General features: G+C 41.4%; 1 protein-coding gene across 2 annotated transcripts in view; it reads right to left on the bottom strand.

The window, feature by feature from the left end:
• BCL2L13 (BCL2 like 13) overlaps nucleotides 1–21,179 on the bottom strand; it is a 34,310-nt gene extending 13,131 nt beyond the window's left edge. The window contains exons 1-5 of one of the 2 annotated variants that reach the window (XM_030238306.2): nucleotides 21,091–21,179; nucleotides 14,759–14,925; nucleotides 6,269–6,379; nucleotides 5,215–5,371; nucleotides 3,189–3,258 (exon numbers count right to left, since the gene is read on the bottom strand). In XM_030238306.2, coding sequence (XP_030094166.1) covers nucleotides 3,189–3,258; nucleotides 5,215–5,371; nucleotides 6,269–6,379; nucleotides 14,759–14,888 — 468 coding nt within the window. In that variant the 5' untranslated portion in view covers nucleotides 14,889–14,925; nucleotides 21,091–21,179. Of the gene's footprint in view, nucleotides 1–3,188; nucleotides 3,259–5,214; nucleotides 5,372–6,268; nucleotides 6,380–14,758; nucleotides 14,926–19,736; nucleotides 19,879–21,090 lie in introns of those variants that run through there. The other variant, XM_009095136.4, reaches the window with a different exon arrangement.
• Nucleotides 21,180–22,362: the final 1,183 nt, after the last annotated feature.

The following is a 22,362-nucleotide window of genomic DNA, read 5'->3' as shown; positions in this document are numbered from 1 at the left end:
CACAAGGACTGTAAAAACTGTATAAATTGAGTTGTGTGCATAAAGAATTGGCTTTTCCTGCATTAAGAACATGGAATCTCAGCTGACTTACTACAACAAGGTTATAGCAGTGTGGATCTGTGCTGAACAGTTAACACTGGTAACTGTTAACACTTCACCAGGGATGTGTCACTGTGCCAGAAGTTTAAAAGCATTTTAATTTTAAAACTGTTGGGGTTTTTGAGGTTCTTATAATTCATCTCAAGTCAGAGGCAAAAGAGATGCAAGATCACAGTGCACAGATATAAGGAACAGGTCAAGATGAGACATCAAGAGGAACCCAAAAAACTCAAGCTCAAAGCTAGGGATCTTTCAGAGGCTTTGGACACACCCACATAACTCTACAGCAGCATGAACACAGATCTCAGAATATTTGACATTTAATGAGGCTGAAGGCAAAAGAAACAAAAGCTTGGGAAATGAAGGGAGCTAAAATGCTGGCCTAGTGAATATGACTGTTGCCTTCTTCCTTTGCCAGCTTGATGCCAAATCCACCCATCCACCCCAAATTCAGCAAGCCTCTTCAGGGCTCAGAGTGAGGGACCAAACTCAAACATCCAGTCCCACACAGACCAACAAACACCACCCAGCTTTCCCTTCCTGCTGAAATTCTGACACTCCTGCCTCTGAGACCAGCAGGAACAGGAGAGGCTGGCCCTAAATTCACAAAACAAATCACCTCACAGTACTTCCATGGAAGTTAACACCACCTTTGTGTACAGAAGAGCAGCTGTGTGAACAGTGGTGAGAATTAACTAGAACAAAGTAAAAATACAGCCTTTGCAATTCAAAGCAACTGCAACTCCCTCCACCAGGATGCCTGGGAAGGAATGCTAGGGGTCATTTATATTTTGAGTGAAGAAAAACACACAGAGAAAATAGTTGGCAGGAGAAAACTTCTAGGGAATCATTATAAAACCCACTTTGCTATCAGAAGATAGCTGATTGTGTAAATGAAACACTTGTGTCCACTTTTGCAATCTCACTGTACAATATTACAAATTTAAATGTACACAAAAATGATACAAAGAAAGTTCAAAGGCTTTGAGGAAGCTATGTTTTTTGAGGAAGCTATATACAAAATTATTGCAGTTCTGTGTACCTTTTGACTACTTCAACTTAAAATTAATCCAATTCTTCACATGATTATTTCTTATATTTTTGTTGCACTGTTCTTTGCCCCCATTAATCAGTAAGAATGGGACACTAAGATGACTGCTACTCTACTCACCAGTTCAACTGGCTCTCAATACCAATATCTGTTATCCTTTCAGATGATGCCCAACACTGGGATTATGCATTCTGGATGTATTTAATATTCAGTTTTAAGCAAAAAGCATAAAAACTCAGCAGTGCAGTATTTAAAAAAAAATTATTGTGTTCATTTTATTATAGACATTCAATTTGTCCTGTCTGAGGTGGTTTGGAATTTGGCTTTTGTTTAATGACAGCCTTATTTCAAATAAAAGATGAAGACCCTTGTCCTTTGTAGAATTCAACATCAACGTGTTTTTCTAACAGCTTCTTCAGAGTAAAAATTAAGTTGAGCTGAGATGGCAGGAAAGGTATCTAGATTTCTTCTGTTACAAAACACAATTCTGATTAAGATGATAAAGGAAATTAAAAGGAAATGAAACCAACACACATGTATTGCATCTCCTCAAAACAAGGATTATTGAAGGAACTGCTGGGCATTCCTGGAGCTCCAAACTACCAGAAAAACAATACAAACAGATGCTGTGCTGGGGTACAAAACTTCCCCTCTGGTTTGCTTTTATGGCATTTTCATATGGACTGTGTGCTCTGTGTTTTGTAGCAGCAAATGTTACAGGCAAGCAGAGTTGATGACAAAGATGTTCTGGATGATTCTCTCCACCACAACTGATGGGGACTGAAATCCACTGAAATCCTGAGCCCCAGGGACTGCAGGAATGCAGCAGCAATGATGGCTGGATCATAAAGCCCCAAATGCAGCCCAGGAGGATTGATCCATCTTCAGGAGGTGGGGACCCAAAGCACCTGGACCTGAGAAGCCCCATGCACCTCTCCCTTGCCAGCTGAGCCACAATGACTGGTTTTGTGCTTGGTTTTAGCTTTCACCAGCTGAAAAGGGAAATGTGCTAGCTTAAGCCACCTTCTTGATAATCAGATTTCATGGTTGTTTAAACCAAAATGCTGTGAATCACAAGATGACAAATTGAAAGAGCACACGCATAAAGCAATGATAATTGCTGGAGCCATGGGCAGTAACTTGTCATGCAATGTTTATTAAACTGCTTTACAAGGGCCCACACCCTTGGTTAGATGAACAGTTTCTGAAGTAAGCAGGGAAATCTAGTCAGGAAAATGTTTTTCTGGAAAAAAAAAATGTAAAGAGGAGGGAAAAGATTTCTTGTTCTATTTTAAATTTAAGACTACACTTTAACACTCAAATTGTGACTACATTTGCAAGTAGTTATTTCATTCTTTTTTGATGCCCACTGAACCCATCAGAGAATGATTACCGTGATGAATTTGAATGAATAATGAAAGATGACTCAGGGAAGAGTAATCTACTCATTCTACATTAAAAGTCATTTAAGATAATTCATTTACAAATTTGCATTTTGTTTAAAAAAGAAGATTCCTATCATTTGAGATAACTACTCTTGAAACCAGGTAGGAACACCATCCCTACATTTTCTGAACAATTTCAATATCATGAAGATATGGTCAATTTTTATTTTCACCATGTTCAGCACTCTTTTTTACATATATTTTAAACCTGACATTGGAACAGAGAAAGAGTAGAGAAGTGTTCTGAAAAAAACCATCTCAGATTTCATTCCAAAACTGCTGCATGAATTAACCTTCCTTGAGAATTTAAAAAAAATAAGTCAAGCAACATGCCTAACTTTCCATTTTACCAAACTAAAGGAAGGTTGACCCAACACTTCCATTCAACAACTTTAGCTAAATTATCTATAAAACTACCCACTATGTGCACACCTACCACTCTGAGAGTGTCATTTAGTTCATACTAAAACCAAGTTCTTTCTATTTCTGGCCTTCTGTGAAGCACAACTGCAGCTAGTACAAACAATATGGACATCAAGGAGGCACAAGACACATCCAAGGACATATCCAAGTGCAAGTGACTGATCTGGTACCTTGTTCCACCCACTGGCATGAGCAGATGCCTCCTGCGTGCGCTCCCGATACTCCTGATACGTCACCGGCCTGCAGAAGTTAAACCAACACTGAAAGTTATAAAAGGAAACAAAAGAACATGAATAAAAGAAAGTTCTCAGTTTCCAGAGAACAAAATATTTGCATATGTATTACAGCAAGTCATTTTCAAGAGTTAACAAGTCCTGTGGTTCAGGACATAAAAGACCAGCAGTAGACAGGGTCAGGAAGGCATCACCTTTCTCCCACTTACACACTTTTATATAACTGGTGAATTTCCTAATTATTTGATACTCTACAACTAAAAAGACATTAGATAAGTAGGTTCTCTGACATGCTAGAAAATTTCTAAGCTCTTGCATATGTTTTTTTATAATCTAGGATTTGGAAGACAGAAAATTCCACAAAGAAATTCATACCTGAGCTATAGGCCAATGCAGAGTAAAATGCTATGGACCACTACAAACTGTTTAACTACATTAACATTATCTGAGAGTTGAAACCTTTATTTGCAAGACACAGCACTTTTGATCACAAAACCTCTTCATACTTCAGTAGATACCTCTATTCTAGATATATTACATCTCTACTTCTCTGAACTGGGATGATGGAATTCCTCTCTTCCATACTCTTTTCTCCAAGATCATTTGGCAGCTAAGAGTCAATAACAGCAAAGGTTTTCTGCCAAGTGACAGCAGAAGATGCACTGCTTCAAAAGCAACTGTCAGCCCAGATGATTACAAAAAGCAAGTTCAGACTTCAGTTTAATGGAAAAAGTGGTAACTGGCATTGGACAGAAAACTGCATCTTGAACTCCAGGAACCTGTCATGATCTAACATCTACTGTACCCTAACACTTGTTTATATGCATATCAGAGGGCAGGAAAATAAAAGCCAAATTAATAAGTATTGCATCAAATAGCACTACTCTAGCAACAGGGGGAAAAGAACTGAGTTAAAACACAGTGGGGAAAACATAATTTGGGTTTGTCATTAAGGGCATTCTCTTGACTTCCTTGGCACATTAATTCTTTGAAACCAAATCTAAATCAATCAGTGGGATGAGCAGAGCAGGAACAGCTGCAGGAAGGATATTATCAAGAGATTAAACATTAACTCTAGTTTGCCTTAGAAAAAGGCAACATGGTTTCACAGGCATTTCTGACTTTATGTATGTACATGCATAAACAATAAATTATTTAGAAAGCAAATATTTTCCTACAGAAAACATAGGAAGCCTAGAACATCAGAATATCAACAAACTAGAATAATTTAAATGCATGGCTGCATTATTGCAACTCTTCCTAAAGCAGCACCTTCTAACTCCAGCTCTCTACCAACACATTTTGGAAGTCACTCAGAAAAGCCTCAAGTAGTTCCTGTAGATCCATTAAATTTCAGGCTGGTCATTTATAACAGAAAACCAAGCAACCACAACAATTGTACCAATTTGCAAAGATATTAATTAAGGTACTAGCATGCCAACTACAATAAGTTTAAGCTGGCAGGACAGCTGTTAAGGCACCAAGGCTAGCCCAGGGTCCCACATCTGCTTCAGATGTGCAGCTGAAGGGTGGTCACAAGGTCTGTAGCTACCATCCTCTCCAGGAAACCCTCCCTCTCCTCATGGGCCAGACCACAAACAAACCCTCAGCTCCACTCTATAAGGCTAAGGACATTAAGGTGGCTACTGCCCAGCATTGATGAAACTGGCAATGGCAGCTTTCAGTTTCACCAGCAACTCAAACTGCTTGAAGCAGCCTCAAAATTCAGCAACAAAAGCTTAGAAAAATTTTAGAATTTAAATTCCTGCAAAGGGCAAATACCACAAAGAAGTATTTGCCCATTGCATTGCAAAACAAAACAAAACAATAAAAACAACCCAGCCAGATAAAGGAAGATTAAAAAAGAAAGAAATGCAATACAAGATGCAGTCTCAACTTCAGCATTTCAGCAGCAGTCACAGTGCAAAAGGAAACACCCGTGAAAAAACAAATGGAAACTCACTTGCTAAGCAAGCTCTGCAGTGCTTTGTGCAGATGTTCCTTCAATTCCTGGGACACTTTCTCCCCCAGATGAGCCAGGCAGTCTTCTATTGAGCTCTCTGGATTGGCAGGGCTGAACACTGGGGAAGTGTGGCAGTCAAAGCCTGTAGTGGTAAATGCTGAGAGAAGAAGGTACACAAAATCAAACAGATTCACAGAACACCAGCAGTCTCAGATTTCTTATCCCAGCAGTTTACATAAAGGATGAAAAAAATCACAGCTCGGTAGTCAAAGCATGCAACGGACAAATCATAGTAAAATTGTTCAAATACATTCTGAAAGTGCTACTTAAAAGGCAGAGATGACTATGAGCTACATTTCCCCATCAGCTCTTGTTTCACAATTGCATCCTAACCAGCAAGTTTGCTGAATGTGCAGCTATTCTCCCATTTTAAGCTGATGCCAACCCTGGCATCTTCTCATAGTAAATTGGCCCACACATGGACATCTCTGCAGCAGTACTAGAGAATCATTTTGTTAAATATTATTTTGTTCATATAACCTTTTCCTTCTCAGTTTAAAACTTCCAAGGAAGCTCCATATGAAAGAACTTCAACAGTTCTAGCGTGTTTCTATTTTAGATTTCTCATTTGACACACATACAAAGCAAAGATGGGTTTGAAATTATTCCTTGCTGGGAGTCCTATAAATGCCACATCTACAGGTCAAAGCATACCACAAAAAATAAACCTGGTGGGAGAAATCTGATGGTCTAAGTCCACACTCCTTGACATATTAACTCCTGAGGACTTCTGCCATCAGCTTAAGGGCTGCTTACTTTTCATTATTTATAGTAGACTATTAAATGTCATCCAGTTGTTTGCTTTGGCCAGGCTCCAAATGGTAACGTTTAACTATTTTACTCCATGTGGCAATGTGTACAAATCTTGTGGGGGGAGGAGGATAAAGAGATTCAAGGCATTCAAAAATCTCTTTAACTGGAGTACCTGTTACAAATTAACCACCATTACAGTGCATAGAGATTATGGATTGAAACTGGAAAACCTGAAGAGCACCTTCCAAGATTTCTTCATCAAGATGTTTTAGCTCCTCCTCGATTTCTATTTTAATCTTCTCCAAAGCCTCTTTCTCCAGAGCATGTTGTGCCATAAGCTGTTGTTGAGTCCCTGAAAGAAACCAGAGAAATCATTTAAATGTTTTAATTTCATGTTTCAAACAAGGTAGATAATGGTACACAGTATTGAAATATTAAGTATAAAGGAATTTGAGGTGCAAGTTGGATTTCAGACAGCAACAAGTATGATCCCTCCATAGGACTTACTACAAAAGTTTTATTACACAAACCCAGAAACAGATAAATTTCCAGGCCTATTCAAGGTAGAACTGGTGCTTTAAATAAAATTTAAAAAATTTTAAAAAACAGAAGAACTGTAAAGGTACAAACAGCATAAACAGGAACTTTAAAAGCAACATCTTCAATTTAAGACCAAAAGCAGACCAAGGCACATCAACAATCAGCTATTATAGCTAATGCATTTATTATCAAACTACACCAAAACAAAGCAGACTGGCATAAGCTTGATTTTTAGCAGCAAAATATAAAATTTATGTTGATGCCTGCAAAATCTACAACATTCTCAAAACAACTATGCAATGACATCAATGAAGAATCCTGAAACCTGTGAACTGTGCATCATTTCCCTGGCCATGAGGGGTCCACGAGCCACAATTTAACACTGGGTTCACAAGCAAGACTAGAGGCAAAGGACCTCACAATTGTCAGTCAGTTGTCAATTCTCCTCTCTTAACCAAGAAACTGAGGAATTTGAAATGGCTACATATCCCCAGAAGTCACATTTTCCAAGTGCTGACTCTAGAAATTGGTAACAAGTTGTTTCAGCCATATCAGTCAGGGTTACACAGACTCTCAGGTATCTTAATCATTATGCTGTACCAAGAGACACAAAACTGTTTCCAACCAAACCCAGATATTCAGGCCATCTGAATTTCTCACCCTTTCTGCACCTACACCCACAGCTACAGTTCTACCCAGACATGCAGACAATGCTCTGCTCTACAGACATTCTTCACTCAGTAGAAGAAAACAAAAAGGGAAAGGATTTGTGTCTGTAATGTTGGTATCATCTGACTCAATTCTCTCCTTATCACTTTCACTTCACACCCAGATCTTCAGGTAAGTTCTGTAACAGCCAGGGGAGCTTTCTGGCACATCTTTTTTCATTCCTGTTTTGAAGGCACTAAACCATAATTTGGTGGTCTCGTGAATGACAGCTTTGTGGCCTGTTTCCTTAGGTTTGTTTTCTGCTGGAACTCACTTGAAGTGTTGTCTTGCCTTCCCTTTTCTTCCACAATGGACACATACAATCACTAAATTTCATAAAAGGATGTGTGAAAACTCTGAAAGCACTTAAGCACAGCTGTGTAGTTACCTAAACACTAGTGAAGTACACTGTGCATTTCCTGTAATTAAAAAACCACTAGACAATTAGCTTTCAAGGTCTCCTACTACTGAAAAATATGGTAAAAATCCACAGTATCAACCCACTGAACATGTGTTAATGCTTAAAAACTTAGCACAGGGATCCCTCTAAACCAATGTATGAGTAAATCAGTATAAAATGTTTTCATATATTTCTGTGACCAGTCAGTTTAATTCCATTTGACTTAACCACACATGTTCAGAATAACTTCTCTTAGCTTCTTAAATCCCTTCCCAAGCAGCATCTCTGCCACTCTGAGTAATAAATTCCAGAGAGGAGCAAACTGTTCCTCCTTTTGGTTCATGCCCTGTCAGTCCCTCTCAGCTGCTTCTTTGAAGACCTGAAGACTCCACTCTGGAGTCAAGTGCAACAAGTGTGAGCAAGTTCACTCCTTGTGTGAACCTGTGCTTTCCCTGAGTCTGGAAGGACAGAGGAGCACTCATTCTCACAGGAATAATGTGACAATGATCACTCATGACAAGCTGTCATACCTGATAAGAAGTCACCCAGAAAATGGAAGGAAGAGAAATTCCACTGCTGCCAGTGTACAAAAGAGCTGTTTAGATAATCAGCACTGCACTCAATGGTTTCCATCTCCCAACACCCACAACTTTGCAGCAGCTGCTGATTCTGAGAGCACCTGACTATTCAGCCATGCCAAAACATCAAAACCCCACCCCTCCCGGAGCAGTGACTTTGCACTGTTTATTCCCCAGATAAAGAATGGATTCCAGCTTTCTGCAGCTCCTGGATATTGACTGCTACCAACAAACACTGCACACTGCAAAGGTCCTAAGTGAGGGGCATGTTTTTCTCAATTATCCAACTTCCAAGTCATAGAAAGGTAGAAGAAAACAGGAAAACCAGCTTATTTTAGGTGAGAATATATTTTCATTATCACAGATGCAAATGGTCACACCAGAAATGGTGTTTGTAAGAGCCATAATAAGCACTGAATGCTTTCCTGTGCTCAAGAAATGGGTTTGCCTCTTTTGGACTTTTGGTAAACCAACTCTGCAAGGCTCTTCTCAAAACCAGCTTATTTTAGGTGAGAATATATTTTCATTATCAAAGATGCAAACACCAGAAATGGTGTTTGTAAGAGCCATAAGCACTGAATGCTTTCCTGTGCTCAAGAAATGGGTTTGTCTCTTCTGGGCTTTTGTTAAAACAAGGCTCTGCAAGGCTCTTCCCAACCCAGAGGCACAACAAACCTCTGTTACATGCTCTTACACAACCAACTTAGTGCATTCTACTTTCTATTTATGGAATAAATGTTCACTTTGGCACAATTACGTTCCTGTTAAGATTTTGAGTTTCAGGTATCTGGAAGTAACCTAAAAAGCAGAGGAAAATGTGTTCTGAAAGTCCATCAAGCACTGAATTAGGGAGCATCTGACTACTAAATAAATGTAATACTTCAGTAAAACTCCAGAAGCTCAGTAACAATACAAGAGTAACCTGTTTGCCAGGGTTGATCCCAGGAGGAGGAGGGATGGAAGTCATTCATCAGAGCTACAGAGTCTACACATCTCACTCTACAGAGCTTGAGCCAAAATTTCAGCTAACAAGGGACAACAGGGACTATGAGGAGAGACTGAAAAGATGTTATGCCTTTTTAGTTCAAGAGAATGAAGGATGATTGGAAAAGAAAGCCACTAATGTCACAGATTGCTCCTGATTTTTTTTCTTTCATGCCTGTAATTTTAATTTAGCAATATCTTCATTTTTGAGTTCTCCTAGTCTCTATATAAACTTATTTCCAGTTGACTTAAAAATTTACTTTCAGCACAATTGTAATATTTCTTTAACATCTCACACTTTTTAAAACATTAAGTAAGATTCTAAAATTACTGTAAGCTCTGTGAAGTGACAGACATACAAAATCTCTTTACAAATGTATTTATCTGCTTCCTTTAATAAAAATACATCAATTACACCAGCAAACTCCAGACCATGGGCTGCCACACATGGATGTAGCCCTTGATTTAAGAAATGTTTAAAAGAAGCTCTTGATAAACTATAAAAAGGCTCAGCTTAAAAGAAACTGAAAAAGTCGAAAACATTAAAAAGAGACAAGATATTTCCAATTAACACTATTTTTTATTTTTTTTGTGCCCAGAGAGGAAGCTTAATCAAGTGGGAATTCACACCCCAAAAAGCTCATTTTCCTTCTCTCAGTTCAGGGAATAGCTCCCTTATTACCATGAACTGGACTGCTCAGACCTACAGCCCAAACAGCCCAAAAGCAACCTAAAAAACTCAGTTTCCTACAAGCCAACAGTAGGTACCATGTGTGAGAAACCAGGAAAATGGCTCAGTCACTAACTCCAAACAGCACTTCATATGGTAATTCCAAGAAGACAATAAATGGCCAAAAGGACATTGTGCACCATAATTGGATTAAAGTGCTGTGGATAGCATGCAGCTCAGGGAAACTGTAAAACTGTCAAAACCTTGCTCACCTCTTGACTAACCTATGTCACCATGCAGTAGTGCAATGACTATAAATCTTTCAGATGCTCTGTAAACTAAGGGATTATTTAAGATTTTTCTTTCTGTGTTTTTCTGTCAAGAAAAACACAGAAAACCGACTTTTCTTCACAGTGTTTGTTGTAGCCACAAGCTCATGGGATGGTGTCAGGAAATGGGGAAGTAGATTAAAATAGAGAAATACATTAAAAGTCACTCCTTGATAAAATATAAAGAAACATTTATAATACAAATACATTGAATCACAAAACCAAAGTACTTGGACTCAGTAGAAAAGTTAGTAATACTAACAACTGCAGCACAGTGGAAGCTTCTGTCTGTCATGAGAGTGATTTCAGGGGGGAAAATGTAGAGATGTTTTCCAATACTTAATAATTATTTTCTGTGTCTGAACCAGTAATTATAGGTATGAAAAGAGTTCTGAAAAAATACAAAGCATCTCTGCACAATCTAATGAACAGACAACTGAGAGCTTCCACACATTTTAAATACAGGTACTCATCTGTTGCCTCAAACCACACTGACTTACCCAGGTGATGCTTCTCTATGTGTTTTATCAGTTTATCTGATTTGTTCACCTACCAAAAAGTAACTGAATATACAGCTCCTGGATTTTGCTTTCAATAAATTGCAGTGACTGTTATGCAGAATCATTATTCTGGAAAAACTAATAGGAAAAATTTCTCAAAGCACTGGCCAGTTAAATTTGCTGGATTTACCTCTGGAGACACTGAAACCCATTACAGAACACTATGGAGCTATAATGTTTAAAGACTGGCTTGCCCAGCAAAACTGTCTTTTCTTCAAGAGTCTGGAATACTGTGGATGGCTTTCTCTTCAGTCCCTGTGCTGAAAAGAAGATAGTAAAATAAAAATTGCCAAGTGCTCATCAGGTGTTGATTTAGACCAACCTTATTTGCCTGGAGCCAGAAGTGATTTTAGTGCTTGTAACTGAAGCCATCCTTCTTGCAACAAAACCAAGACCATCCAAGAGACCCAAAAGGACACAAGGCAGTGTAATTTTCTGTGTAATTTCTCTGAATTTTCTATTCATTGAATAAAAACCCTCCAAAAACCATCAGTCTCACAAAGCACATTAGGCCTACAAACAATGAGAAGTTTTAATTGGAAACCTATCAACCTATCTTTAAGTTTTATTCTTATCTCAGTTTTTGAAACAGAAAGACGTACACCAGAAAAAAAAAAAAAAAACTAGTACAAAATGCAGGAAAACAGAGGCAGAAGATGGTAACAGAGGCAGTTCTGGCAGAGATAGCATAGTACCACTCCTGTTGGGAAGGATCACTTTTTTGGCTGGGTGTTTTTGGGTGTTTTTGACCCACCAGATACACCTTCTAGTTTAACTGGAGTGTTAAAACTTCACTGAAATCTGGGACACTGTGGTAAAAGAGACTCAAGAGTAATACAGAAATCCTACCAACACCTAGGGCACCTTTTCCCTCATCTCCCATGTTTGGTACACATGCAATGGAAAGGCAGAAGATCCCCCAGTGGTGACACAAGGTGGCTGGAACGGGGATCCAGCACTGAACTGCCCTCTAGAGGAGTCCCTCGCTCTCCCTCTCAGGCAGACAAGGAGCTTAACTCCACCAGGGCAAGCTAAAACTTGTCTTCCTGGATACTCCCATTACACTGAATATGATTCAGAAAACTTACCAAGAGTACAGTCTTTTTTGGATCTATGAAAAACAGATGAAGAAAAAGTACTGCAAAGCAGAGTTTTGGCCTTGTATGAATGAAACACAAAATACAGGAGTTTGTTCTGCAGGTGGAAAGGAAACAGGCAGTAGGCAAAAGTGCTGCTTCACTGCTTCCCATGGAAGGTCTGTCAGCACAATATCCAAATCAAAGCAAAATAAGATTAAAGACAGGTGATTTTTATTGGAATCCTCTCAGTTCACAAATCAATGGTGTTCAGCCATAGAGCAGAAAGACTCCTGACCAGCATTCTGAAGTGCTACAGAAATCTACAATGGAAGGAATTTGGGATCACTCAAAGTGTTGTATCAACAACTGGTGATGGTGAAACACACTGACAAGCAGAAATGCTGTGCTGCTGTCACCCCTCCTGTGTCTGTCACCAAACCCAGAAGTCTCCTCCTCAAGATGGGATTCCAGACAACAACAGTTCATTTCCATTTCCCAGCTTTCCCATCTCTCATTCTCCCAGGTTTCTCAGCTCACACTGGGGACTGTAACACCCAGCTACACCTCCCAGCAGTGCATTAGGCAGGGCAGGAAATCTCCATTATGGGCTGTGCTCCCCTCCAGGGGATTGCAGATTACAGCAAGCAGGCATCAGCCAGGTGCCAAACAACCAGGAGATACACTCTGGGTATATAAACTGCTCAACAGTCAGTGGGGATGCACACAGCACTCTGAAATAACCACACACAGCCCAGCAGTGCAGCTCAAACACTGCTTCCTTACAAGCAAGGTGAGCAAAAGCAGGAGAAAGGATTTTTAAAATGTAGCTGGAAACAAAAGAAACCTCTCAGCAGCATGGAAGGCAGAAACACACCACCAGGAAAAGCGAGTTAGGAAAGAATGAACAAATCCTGAAGCAGAAGGATAAAGCATTTGCTTAGTTCAATACAGCCTGAAGTCAAAGCATTACAAAACAGAGTGAGAAACAAGTTGGCAAATTAAAAGTAAGGCAAAATTATTTAATCCAAAGGCTTTGATCAGAAAACAGCAAAAACACTTAAAGACAGACCTAATTAAAGTGAAACATGACCAGGAGAGGAGACATTGTGCTCACTGTCTGGTTTGGGGAATGAGGTGGGGAAAATGTAGGAAGATTTTCTCTCTAGAAGTTGTAAAGTATGAATGCTTTAGAGTATTTTAGTAGCAAATCCAACTACAGACTGCTGTGACACAAGCTAACACATCTAAACAATATCTGAGAAGTAGTCCTCTTAAGTCACTACAAAATTTTCATTTAAGAATTTGTAGCTTCCTCTTTAGAAAGTTTAAATATACCTCTGTAATTCAGATTAGAAGCTCAGTGGTTCCAGTAATGAGAATCAACTGATTCTCAAAATAAAAGGTTTCACCTCAATTTGCAAATATTTCAAAGGTAATTACAGCCAAATCATTTTAAAAAGCTTTAAGACTAGCATTTTCCTTTCTGAATCTTCTATTTCTAGAACAAAGCAGACTCTTATTTCTAGAACAAAGCAGACTCTGACACACTGAACCTTTATATGTACCCAATAGACTTCCAGATACAGCCCAGTTATAAATGGGTGGGATGCTCAGAATGAGATGCCATTGCTAAAATAAGCACATTTTTCAACAAAGGGATTTATGAAACAGCTAAGGTGCCTCTCCTTTCATGGACCACAGATGCAGACAAAGTGGAAGTAGCAAACATACCTTAAATACACAAAGGTATTTATGAATTACAGTTCATGAATTACACAACATTAATTTAAGGAATTATATATACTATAACCAGCATATGCTATGTGATTTAGTACCAAACTGAAAAGCAGTTCTGCCATAACTTTGTTACAGTCTTTTCTTTTCAGGAATTTCTCACTTCATGACAGGTAAGTTCAGTAAATGACAGCATATGCATTCATAAATAATTGTTCAAAGAAAACAAAGATTGTGAAGATTGTCTCTATTTGGTTTGGGTTTTTTTAAAAGTCTCCTTTCATCAGAATAAGTTCTGAATCACAGAACTAGTAGTGACTAAAACATCATCACGAAGTGACAAGTCACCCAGGCAATCCTGACAAACAGCATTGCTTAAGTGCTTGCCACCACAAAATAAAGAACAGTTTTACCTCCCAGCTTCATGTGAAACACAATCTACCAAATTTCTTTTTTTCTGCCTTCTATTTATTTATTTACCCTCTTGTATCCAAAAACCTGTCCTGGAAGAAATACCTGACTCTGTGAAGTCCTTGACTTTGCATAAATAAATAAATAAACAGAAGTAACATAGGCCACATCTCTATTCCAGCACTGACTGACAACAACAGCAGCCTCAGTGTAATAGGGCAAAACTATTTAGCACAGGAGATTGCTCAAGACACCACTCAGTTTATGCCAGTAAACATCACCTCACCCCTGCTTACTTCCACTTGTGTCCCAAAAAAATAGTAAGCATGGGCTGAAATTCTCTTGCTGGCTCAACAAAGGTAATATATATCCATCCAAAGGTAATATATATATCCATCCAAAGGTAATATACATCCATCCAAAGGTAATATACATCCATCCAAAGGTAATATACATCCTAACCTCAAGACATGACTAAAACCACTTACTTGTTTCCTAAACACCAACCAGCCCTGGTATAGCTCAAATTAAAACAGTAATCTACAGACAAACAGCTTTGTTTCCATCAGCATCTCTCATCTGTCAATTGAAATTTATTCATTTTTCACTGAATAAACCAAGAGGTTCATTACACTGAACATCAGGTTCACGCTCTGCACCCCTGCAGAAACAGCCCAAGAACTAACTGCAAATCCAGCTGCACATGGAAATGGCTAGAGATGAATGTGTAAATATTACCTTGAGTTGGAGGAGGAGGAGGAGGAGGATGCTCCTGTGGCTTCTCCTGTGCTAGAAGGCCCAGGTAGCTGAGCACTACGTATTTGGTTTCATAGTGAAATCCTACAGGCACGGCAGTAGCGGACGCCATCGGGGTGGCTGTGCTGCACTCTGGGGAGCCAGGAGGGCTGTGAGGGAACAGGAAAGGGGTTGTTGGTTGGTTTATAAGGCTGCAACATGCAACAGGTCATGAACCCACATGTAACAAGGAATTATGTAACAATCCAGCAATATCCTGATATCCTATGCATTCTTATTTTAATAAGAACCATGCGGAGTAAGCCCAGCTGTGCCTCTGTGCAGCTCCTGCCGGCTGCCAGCAGTGGCATTTCCCACTCCTGCCTGCCACAGTCACACTCCCATGGAAGCAAAACAAGCAGTCCCTCAGCACAGGTTTTTGTGAAGTTGGTGTGGCTACAGAGATTTATTTTTTGGGCTATCCATTGCCCCAAAACAGAGTTATCAAAAATTGTTGACCTGCCATGGTCACACTCCAATGGAAGCAAAACAAAGAAGCAGTCCCTCAGCACAGGTTTTTGTCAAGTTGGTGTGGCTGCAGAGATTTATTCTTTGGGCTATCCATTGCCCCACAACAGAATTATCAAAAATTGTTCCTGGTAAAAAATGTGTATATGATACAGAAGAATTTTCGTTATGATACTAAAGGTGCTTCGATTTTCTCTTTTTTTTTTTTTTCTTTCAAATAATCTGGACTATTGAGTCTATTACATCTTTTATGTGAAAAAATTGCATTTAGAATTAGAATTATCCTGAGTCTATAATTACCCTGGGTTGTGAACTAATAAAAAAGTGCACTTTTTGCCCCCACAAATGTGATTAGAAGGTTGACCTTCAATTCTGCAAGCATCTTAGTAGTCCAAGTCACAAACTTGAAAAGGACAGAAGTTGTTAGAGACCAGGCAAGTGTCTTTCTGTTAGCTGAAATTGTGTTTTAATTGGTTAAATTTGCAGGACTGGTAAACTTAGGAGTGGCTATCCTCCAGTCCATGAAGAGTCTACCTCTTAATTTCATTGATTAAAATGTTCACTCATTGTTTGGTGGTTCCATTTAAACACATTGGTCAGAGATGTACTGATGCTTTTTCATTGACAGTAGGTTTCACAGTTAATTTTTCCCAATATTTGTAGCATTTAATTCATTTAGATGAAGTTCTATATTAGATTTTGAGTTTACACCTCAAGCTGAAAATGTAGCCCAAAACCAGGATGAAGCAAGCCTCAGTAGGGTGGAGGGGAATTGTCAACTGGCAGTTTTCCACAACCTTTCTTAATTCCTTACTGTTACAAGAATAAAACAGCTGGAGTACACCCCCCAGAAAATAAATTCCATGCTTGGAAGTGTAAGTCAGGGCTCAGAGCCTATGGATTTTTATGGAAGTCAGAAAGAGACCATTAGTCTCATGTTTTGACAGATTCTGAACATTTTCTTAACCACAACATGTGGTAAAAAGACAGGTTCTGAGGAGTCTCCCTTTCCCAAAGCCTCCCATGAATATTTTCTCTGCTTTCTCAGATTTGCTACTGTGATGCTCAAAAATTGTAACACAGAAATGTGACCAAAATTGCCTCAAATTAATTTTACTGTTCCAACAACAATGGAAAACATCCAGTCAACAGAGTAAATTCCACATTCATTGGAGGGATTGGAAGAACAGATGGTTGTTTGTCTGGATTTCTCACCCAGACATTATTAAGTATAAACCAGAAATCCACACCTAACAGCAACATCTGGCCAAAGAACTCCTCCCTGTTTCACTCTAATTGTTTTGTTGCTTTTTTCCAAATATCCAAATAAGACCTGCAGGAAAAACTAAGGTAGAGAGCAATTAAATGCAACATGGTAAAAAGTAAAATCTCAAACAACAACATGGAAGTGGGGAAAAAGCCATGCAAGAGATTAAAAGGATGTTTGAGATTAATCAACCTGGTTTAGCTGGTTTTGTTTGGTAAAGTCTGGACAACTACTTCCCACATGCTGTCAACTTAATGGATCAAATAATACTATCCAGGGCTTTCTGACAAACTCTTCAAGTTAAGTTCTCCAGGACTTCAAAGAGTCATTGCCAAACAAGCAGTAGCCCATTGCTGGCCACCAGAATGGAAATGTAAATGAAAAGCACACAAGGAAGATTGTGCTACAGAACAGCTACTGAACAGGCACTGAAAGAGCCAGATAATTTAGTAATGTGAGATGCAGTTATATTTAGATTTTTTATCAAGTTTAAGGTTTAAAGCAGTTAGATGAGCAAAATACTAAATACAAGGAAGAGAAACTGGACCCTCTCAAGAGAATTATGGATTGCTCTGGAAATGCCTTGGGACTAAAAGAAAGAATCAGGTTCCAAAACCAAAGAACAATCTGCAAATGAAGCCATAATAATAATAATAATAATAATAATAATAATAATAATAATAATAATAATAATAATAATAATAATAATATATAGTAATAATAATCTGAGAAAGCAAAAGAAAAGCACTTGCCTGTCTAGCTGTTCAAGATGCCTGGGCTAACTTCTAATCCCTCCTCCCTGAGAAGGAATTCAGATTAACAGCAGTTGTACACTGGTTACTGAGGATAAACAGAACTAGAACTGTGCTGTGGCATGGTTGCTCAGGGAATAGGTAGCTTGGCAAAGAAAAATTTACCACCAAACTAAAAGCTGTAAAAGGAAAGTAAGCGGTGTAAAATTGGCTGACTATTCTCTTTAGAAACTCCAGCTTCTGAAACCCATTCAGTACTGAAAACAGAAAAGGGCTCTCTGTTGAAGACCATACTGCGGCAGCCCTGCCTCTTGCTCCATGTATTTAAAAATGCCTGAAAGACTTTACCAGAAAGGTTGGGTTGTGTCTTTGCTGCAGCTTGAACCAAAGTAGCAAATTATATGCAAAGGAAACAATAAACTTGGAGTCAACACTTTATCTATGCTGCCTCTTCATTCCAAGTGTTCCACAGGCAACACGTCCTGCTTCAGAAACCTAAGAAATCTCAGCAGAGAAGAACCACAGCTTTTGCACAACAGTTACCCTTGAGCCTCTTCCAAAACTGAGATTTTTATAGAGCAAAAAGATCTGGGAAAAAAAAAATGCTCTGAAGACTTTAGATCCATTACCAATAGATCTGCTCTTCAGACCACATGCAGTCGCCACATCACATGTTGACATCACCAGGTGGGAAAGGTGCCATTCTCCAAAAAGCAAAAGCTCCCCAGCCTGTTTCAGTTCTGGTTTGTTCAGTAGAGATCCACAGCACTGAAATCAAAATGCTTCTCACAATGCCTACACAGTGAATGGGAGCCCTTCCAGACAACCTGAACTGATCTCTCCTGAAAAAAATCAGCCTGACAGATGGTCCAGAGACATCCAGAAACTGTGCTGTGGACCAAAGAACAAGTCTGGATAAATTATTCTTCAAAATATAATTCCATATCAATGCAGAAAATTAAATAAAAAAACAGTTGATCAAACCAAGCATGATATCCAAAGCAGCACAGTGCAACAGGGAGGCCTAATTCACAAAAATTACAGCTCAGCACTTCTAAGGCGAGGAGGGAAAAAAAAAACCAGAGAGAGAGGGAGAATGAGACCACTGCTTATTTAAATAGTGACTAATGTTTCCCTGGGGAAAGAATGATTTTTAAAAAATTACCTTGGTGGATATATTTTGAGAGGCAGTTTTATAATGAAATGAGAAAGGAGACTTAAGAACTTGAATGGAAGAAATCTTCAAATTCACATAAAAGAATGTAATGAGTGGAAGTGCACTTCAGTATCACTGGCCTTCCTTTGAGAGAAGCCCACAGCACAGTGACTGAATGACTCGTTTAGGATTGAGAATGACTGGTTTTGTTTACAAAGACAAACACAGAAATATTGACTCAGTTCCTGTAAATATCTCAGAAAAGGCCATTTTTCAGGAATGAGGGGGATTGAAAAAGGACACACAGCTTGAGAGACCAGATCAGAGGAAAGAGAGCTCTCCACTAAAGGAGCAAAATGGAAGAGAGTCCAGAAAGTGTTTAAAATGAAAAGCTTGTACAGGAGATGCAATGGAGCAGAGGAAATAAGGTGTTACACAGACTCCCTAAATCTCAAAGCCAGGGCAAGAGGGCTGCTTCATGTTTAACAAGATATCTGCAGGAATACTGTCCTTAAAAAACGACAAAGATCGACATTATTACCAATTACTGCCTGCAAAAAAAAAAAAAAAAAAATCACCTTTCCCAGTTCCTGCACTCTTGTGGGGTAGAAGGCTATACCTGTTGAAGCTGACTTAGCTTGTCACTCCTCCGGCCCTGCTGTCACTTGTTTCATGTGGGCTGAGCTGCTCAAGCGACCTGAGAGCAGGAGTTGCAGCAGGACTGACATTTCCCCATCTGTCACGTCCTAATCCACAGCAGAGTTATAAATTGGATAATGGGCAGCACAAGCCTACCAATGAATACAGTGAATATAATCCCCAGCCACGAGGCCAGGCTGTGTTTCAGTCCCTATCTGTAAAACCCCACTGTGCATCAAGATGTGTTTACTTGCATCATTCAAACCCCAAAATGCAACATCACTGCTCTACTGCCCGGAGCAGTTCAGCTGGTTTTTACAAACAACATCACCTACGGATTTCAGAAACATCAGTGCTGCCAGAGCTTTTTCCAAACAGCAGCAGCACCACGGCCCTCAGCTTCCAGTCCAAAATGGAATCACTCCAGAGCTGGATGCATTCCCCACCTAGAGCCCATGCCTCACTCACCAGCCACAAAGCCAGTCACCCTGAGCTGCTGTGGCAGAACACCTCCTGCTGCTGCTGAATTACTGCCACTCACCCACGGCCCCAGCCAGCGAGCACTGAGCCGAGCAAGGGCAGGCACAGAGGCAGCAGGATGGCAGCACTGCAGCTCAAATCATTTTTAGGACCTCTGACCTCGATATGCTCACGGTTTGGGTCGTCTTCCTGACATCAATCTCTGCAACAGGCAGCCACTCTCAGCTCAGCTGCATTTACAGCCTCGGTGTCCTTCACCAAACGTACGCAATTTCAAGGAGTTGCAGGTCTACAAAGCCACACCCCGTATCAACAAGATGGAAAATATTCAGGCACTCTGCAGCCTTACCAGATGTGGGGATTTTGGGTGAGACTTGCATGTGTGGGCTAGTTAAACCTTGCAGCAGTTTGTCTCTGAAAACACTTCCCATAACAGGCAGGACTAACCAAAGCATCCAGTTGTGATCAACTTGGGAGATAAATTCTCCGGAGTACTTTTCCAACTGTGTATGAGGGTATGACTAAGAGATTGTTTATAATAAACTGAGAGCTACTCAGTTCAAACATGTCAGTTCCTACTGGAAATGAATCAATACTGCAGCCACTACTGATCCTCTGGTGGCACTTAATGGATGGAAATACTGGAAAACATAATTCTTCTTCATCTGGACAGTGGCTGTAGCTGACCTTCGACAGAAATGCAATTAGGTGAGCATTCTAGGCAAATCTAGGGTGATTTCTCTTCTAGGAAGAAAACCAAAAGCTGCACGCGTTATCCACTACAAAGGTCCTCAATCCTTTGCAGCTTCAAACCATCTCACCACAACATTAAATTATGACAAACACAGCTTTTATTACCGAGCTCCCATTCACCTTCTGTCTTAACGTGCCTGTTTGGGTTTGAGAAGCCGAAAAAAGCCGTTCCAAGTTTCAGCGGCGCCGGAGCCGCCGGCGGGAGCGCGGCGTGAGCCGCTCAGTTACTACGGCGATGAATGAGATATTTATACCCGGGCGGGCGGGCACGGCGGCGGGATGAGTCACCGGCGGGGCCGTGCGGGACTCGCAGCCCGCGCGCTGCCGCGGCCCCTGCAGCGGGGGAGCCGCCGGCTCTCCGCCGCCGACGGGGGCCCGGCACGGCCCCTTCGCCACCGCTGCCCGCCGGGTCCGGGGGTGCCCTGGCGCTGCCCCGGGGCTGTCCCGGGGTCCGCGCGTCCTTCGGTCACGGCGGGGGCGGGAGGGGCACCGGCCGCCAGGGGGCGCGCCTGCCCCCGCCGCGCCCCCGCCGAAACGCGCGCGCCCGGCTCGCGCCCCCCGCCCTCCTCCCCACTCACGGACAGGGGTGCGCGCGCGGGAGGGGAAGGGGAGCGGGGACCGGCGGCCCAGCGCGCTCCCGCTCCCCCACCACCCTTAAATTAATAAGTAAACGCAGACAGACAGATAGGGAAAGAAATAAATAAACAAAATAAACAAAAATAAATAACCAGCCCGCCCGCTTCCACGCCCGTTTCCTCACCTGCGGGCGCCGCGGGGAGGAACTGGATGAGGAGGAGGAGGCGAAGGAGCGGCCGCAGCTCCCGGGTCGCTCCCGCCGGGGGCGGTGGGGGGGGGGGGAGGCGGGCGCGCGCCCCGTGCGCGGGCTCTGCCCTAATTTGCCGCCGCCGCCATGATGGAGGGGGCGGGGGCAGGAGCGCGCGGGGCGCGGCGCGGCGCGTGCCGCGCGTCACGGCTCGCGCCGGGGGGCGGGGCCGGGCGGGGGCTGCGCCCGCGTCACTCGGCTGGGCGGGGCCGGGCGGGAGCGGCTCGCGGCGGTCACGGAGCCTCCGCCACCGGGAAAAAGCGTGGGGAGGGGGGGTTTGTGCCAACTTCCCCCGTTTTCCTCGGGGATTCGGGGAAAAAGGAGCCCTTGGCAGTGCAGTTCCCGCCGCCCTGACCTCACGTGGCTGCAGGTGTCGGTTCGGTGGGTCAGAGTCCCAAACCGAACGCCCCCGGCAAGGCAGGGGGCACATGGAAAAGAAATAGCCTGGATATAATTCCGACTGTATTTGTTATTTTTTTTAGAAATATTTATTTTATAATAATTGGCACCATTATCATTTGCTATTATATATTATTTTTCTTTATTCAAACTTGGTTTTTATATCATTTAGATGGTGCCTGAAATAAGAGTAAAGCTCCAGACCCAAATTACCAGCTGATTTTCAGCATTATAAAGGCAATATGAAAAGTCAGCAAAGTTACACACAGAGTTTTATCATAAGCTTTTCCACAGAGGGAAAAAAAAAGTACAGAAAAAAATTAAGGAAATGGAAATAAATAAGGAAGAAGCACTTGACAGTGATTTGTAGAGGAATGGTTTTATCTTTTCCACCAAATGTTCCTGCAGATTGGAAGTTGAAGCCTCTTGCCGATTAAAACAAACCAATACTATTATAGATTATGAAGTTTGCTTGAATTTGTAGTTGGTCTGAATTCTGCCATAAAGAACGGCCGCAGTAACAGCGCTGCTGCCAGGCCCTCCTTGCCCTCCCTTGTCCGGCTGTTTCCTGCGTCCTTCTGCTTCTCCCTCCTGCCATGGGCAGCCCAGGGCGCTGCCAACACAACGCTGCCTTGGGGCCTGACAGGCGAGCTCGTCCCCTCGCATTTCAGCGCTGTCTGCTGCAGCTTTAACTCCCTGTAAATGCCTCAGTGACAGTGACACTGACAGTGACACAACACGCGCCCCGCCATATATGGCGGTGTGACATCACTCCTTCCTCGCGTTTCTATTGGCCTGGAGACACGGCGG

The sequence above is a fragment of the Serinus canaria genome, chromosome 1A (genome assembly GCF_022539315.1).
Source record: "Serinus canaria isolate serCan28SL12 chromosome 1A, serCan2020, whole genome shotgun sequence".
Classification (NCBI taxonomy): domain Eukaryota; kingdom Metazoa; phylum Chordata; class Aves; order Passeriformes; family Fringillidae; genus Serinus; species Serinus canaria.
Note: the sequence above shows the minus strand (reverse complement) of the source record. Positions and strands in the feature narration are given on the sequence as shown.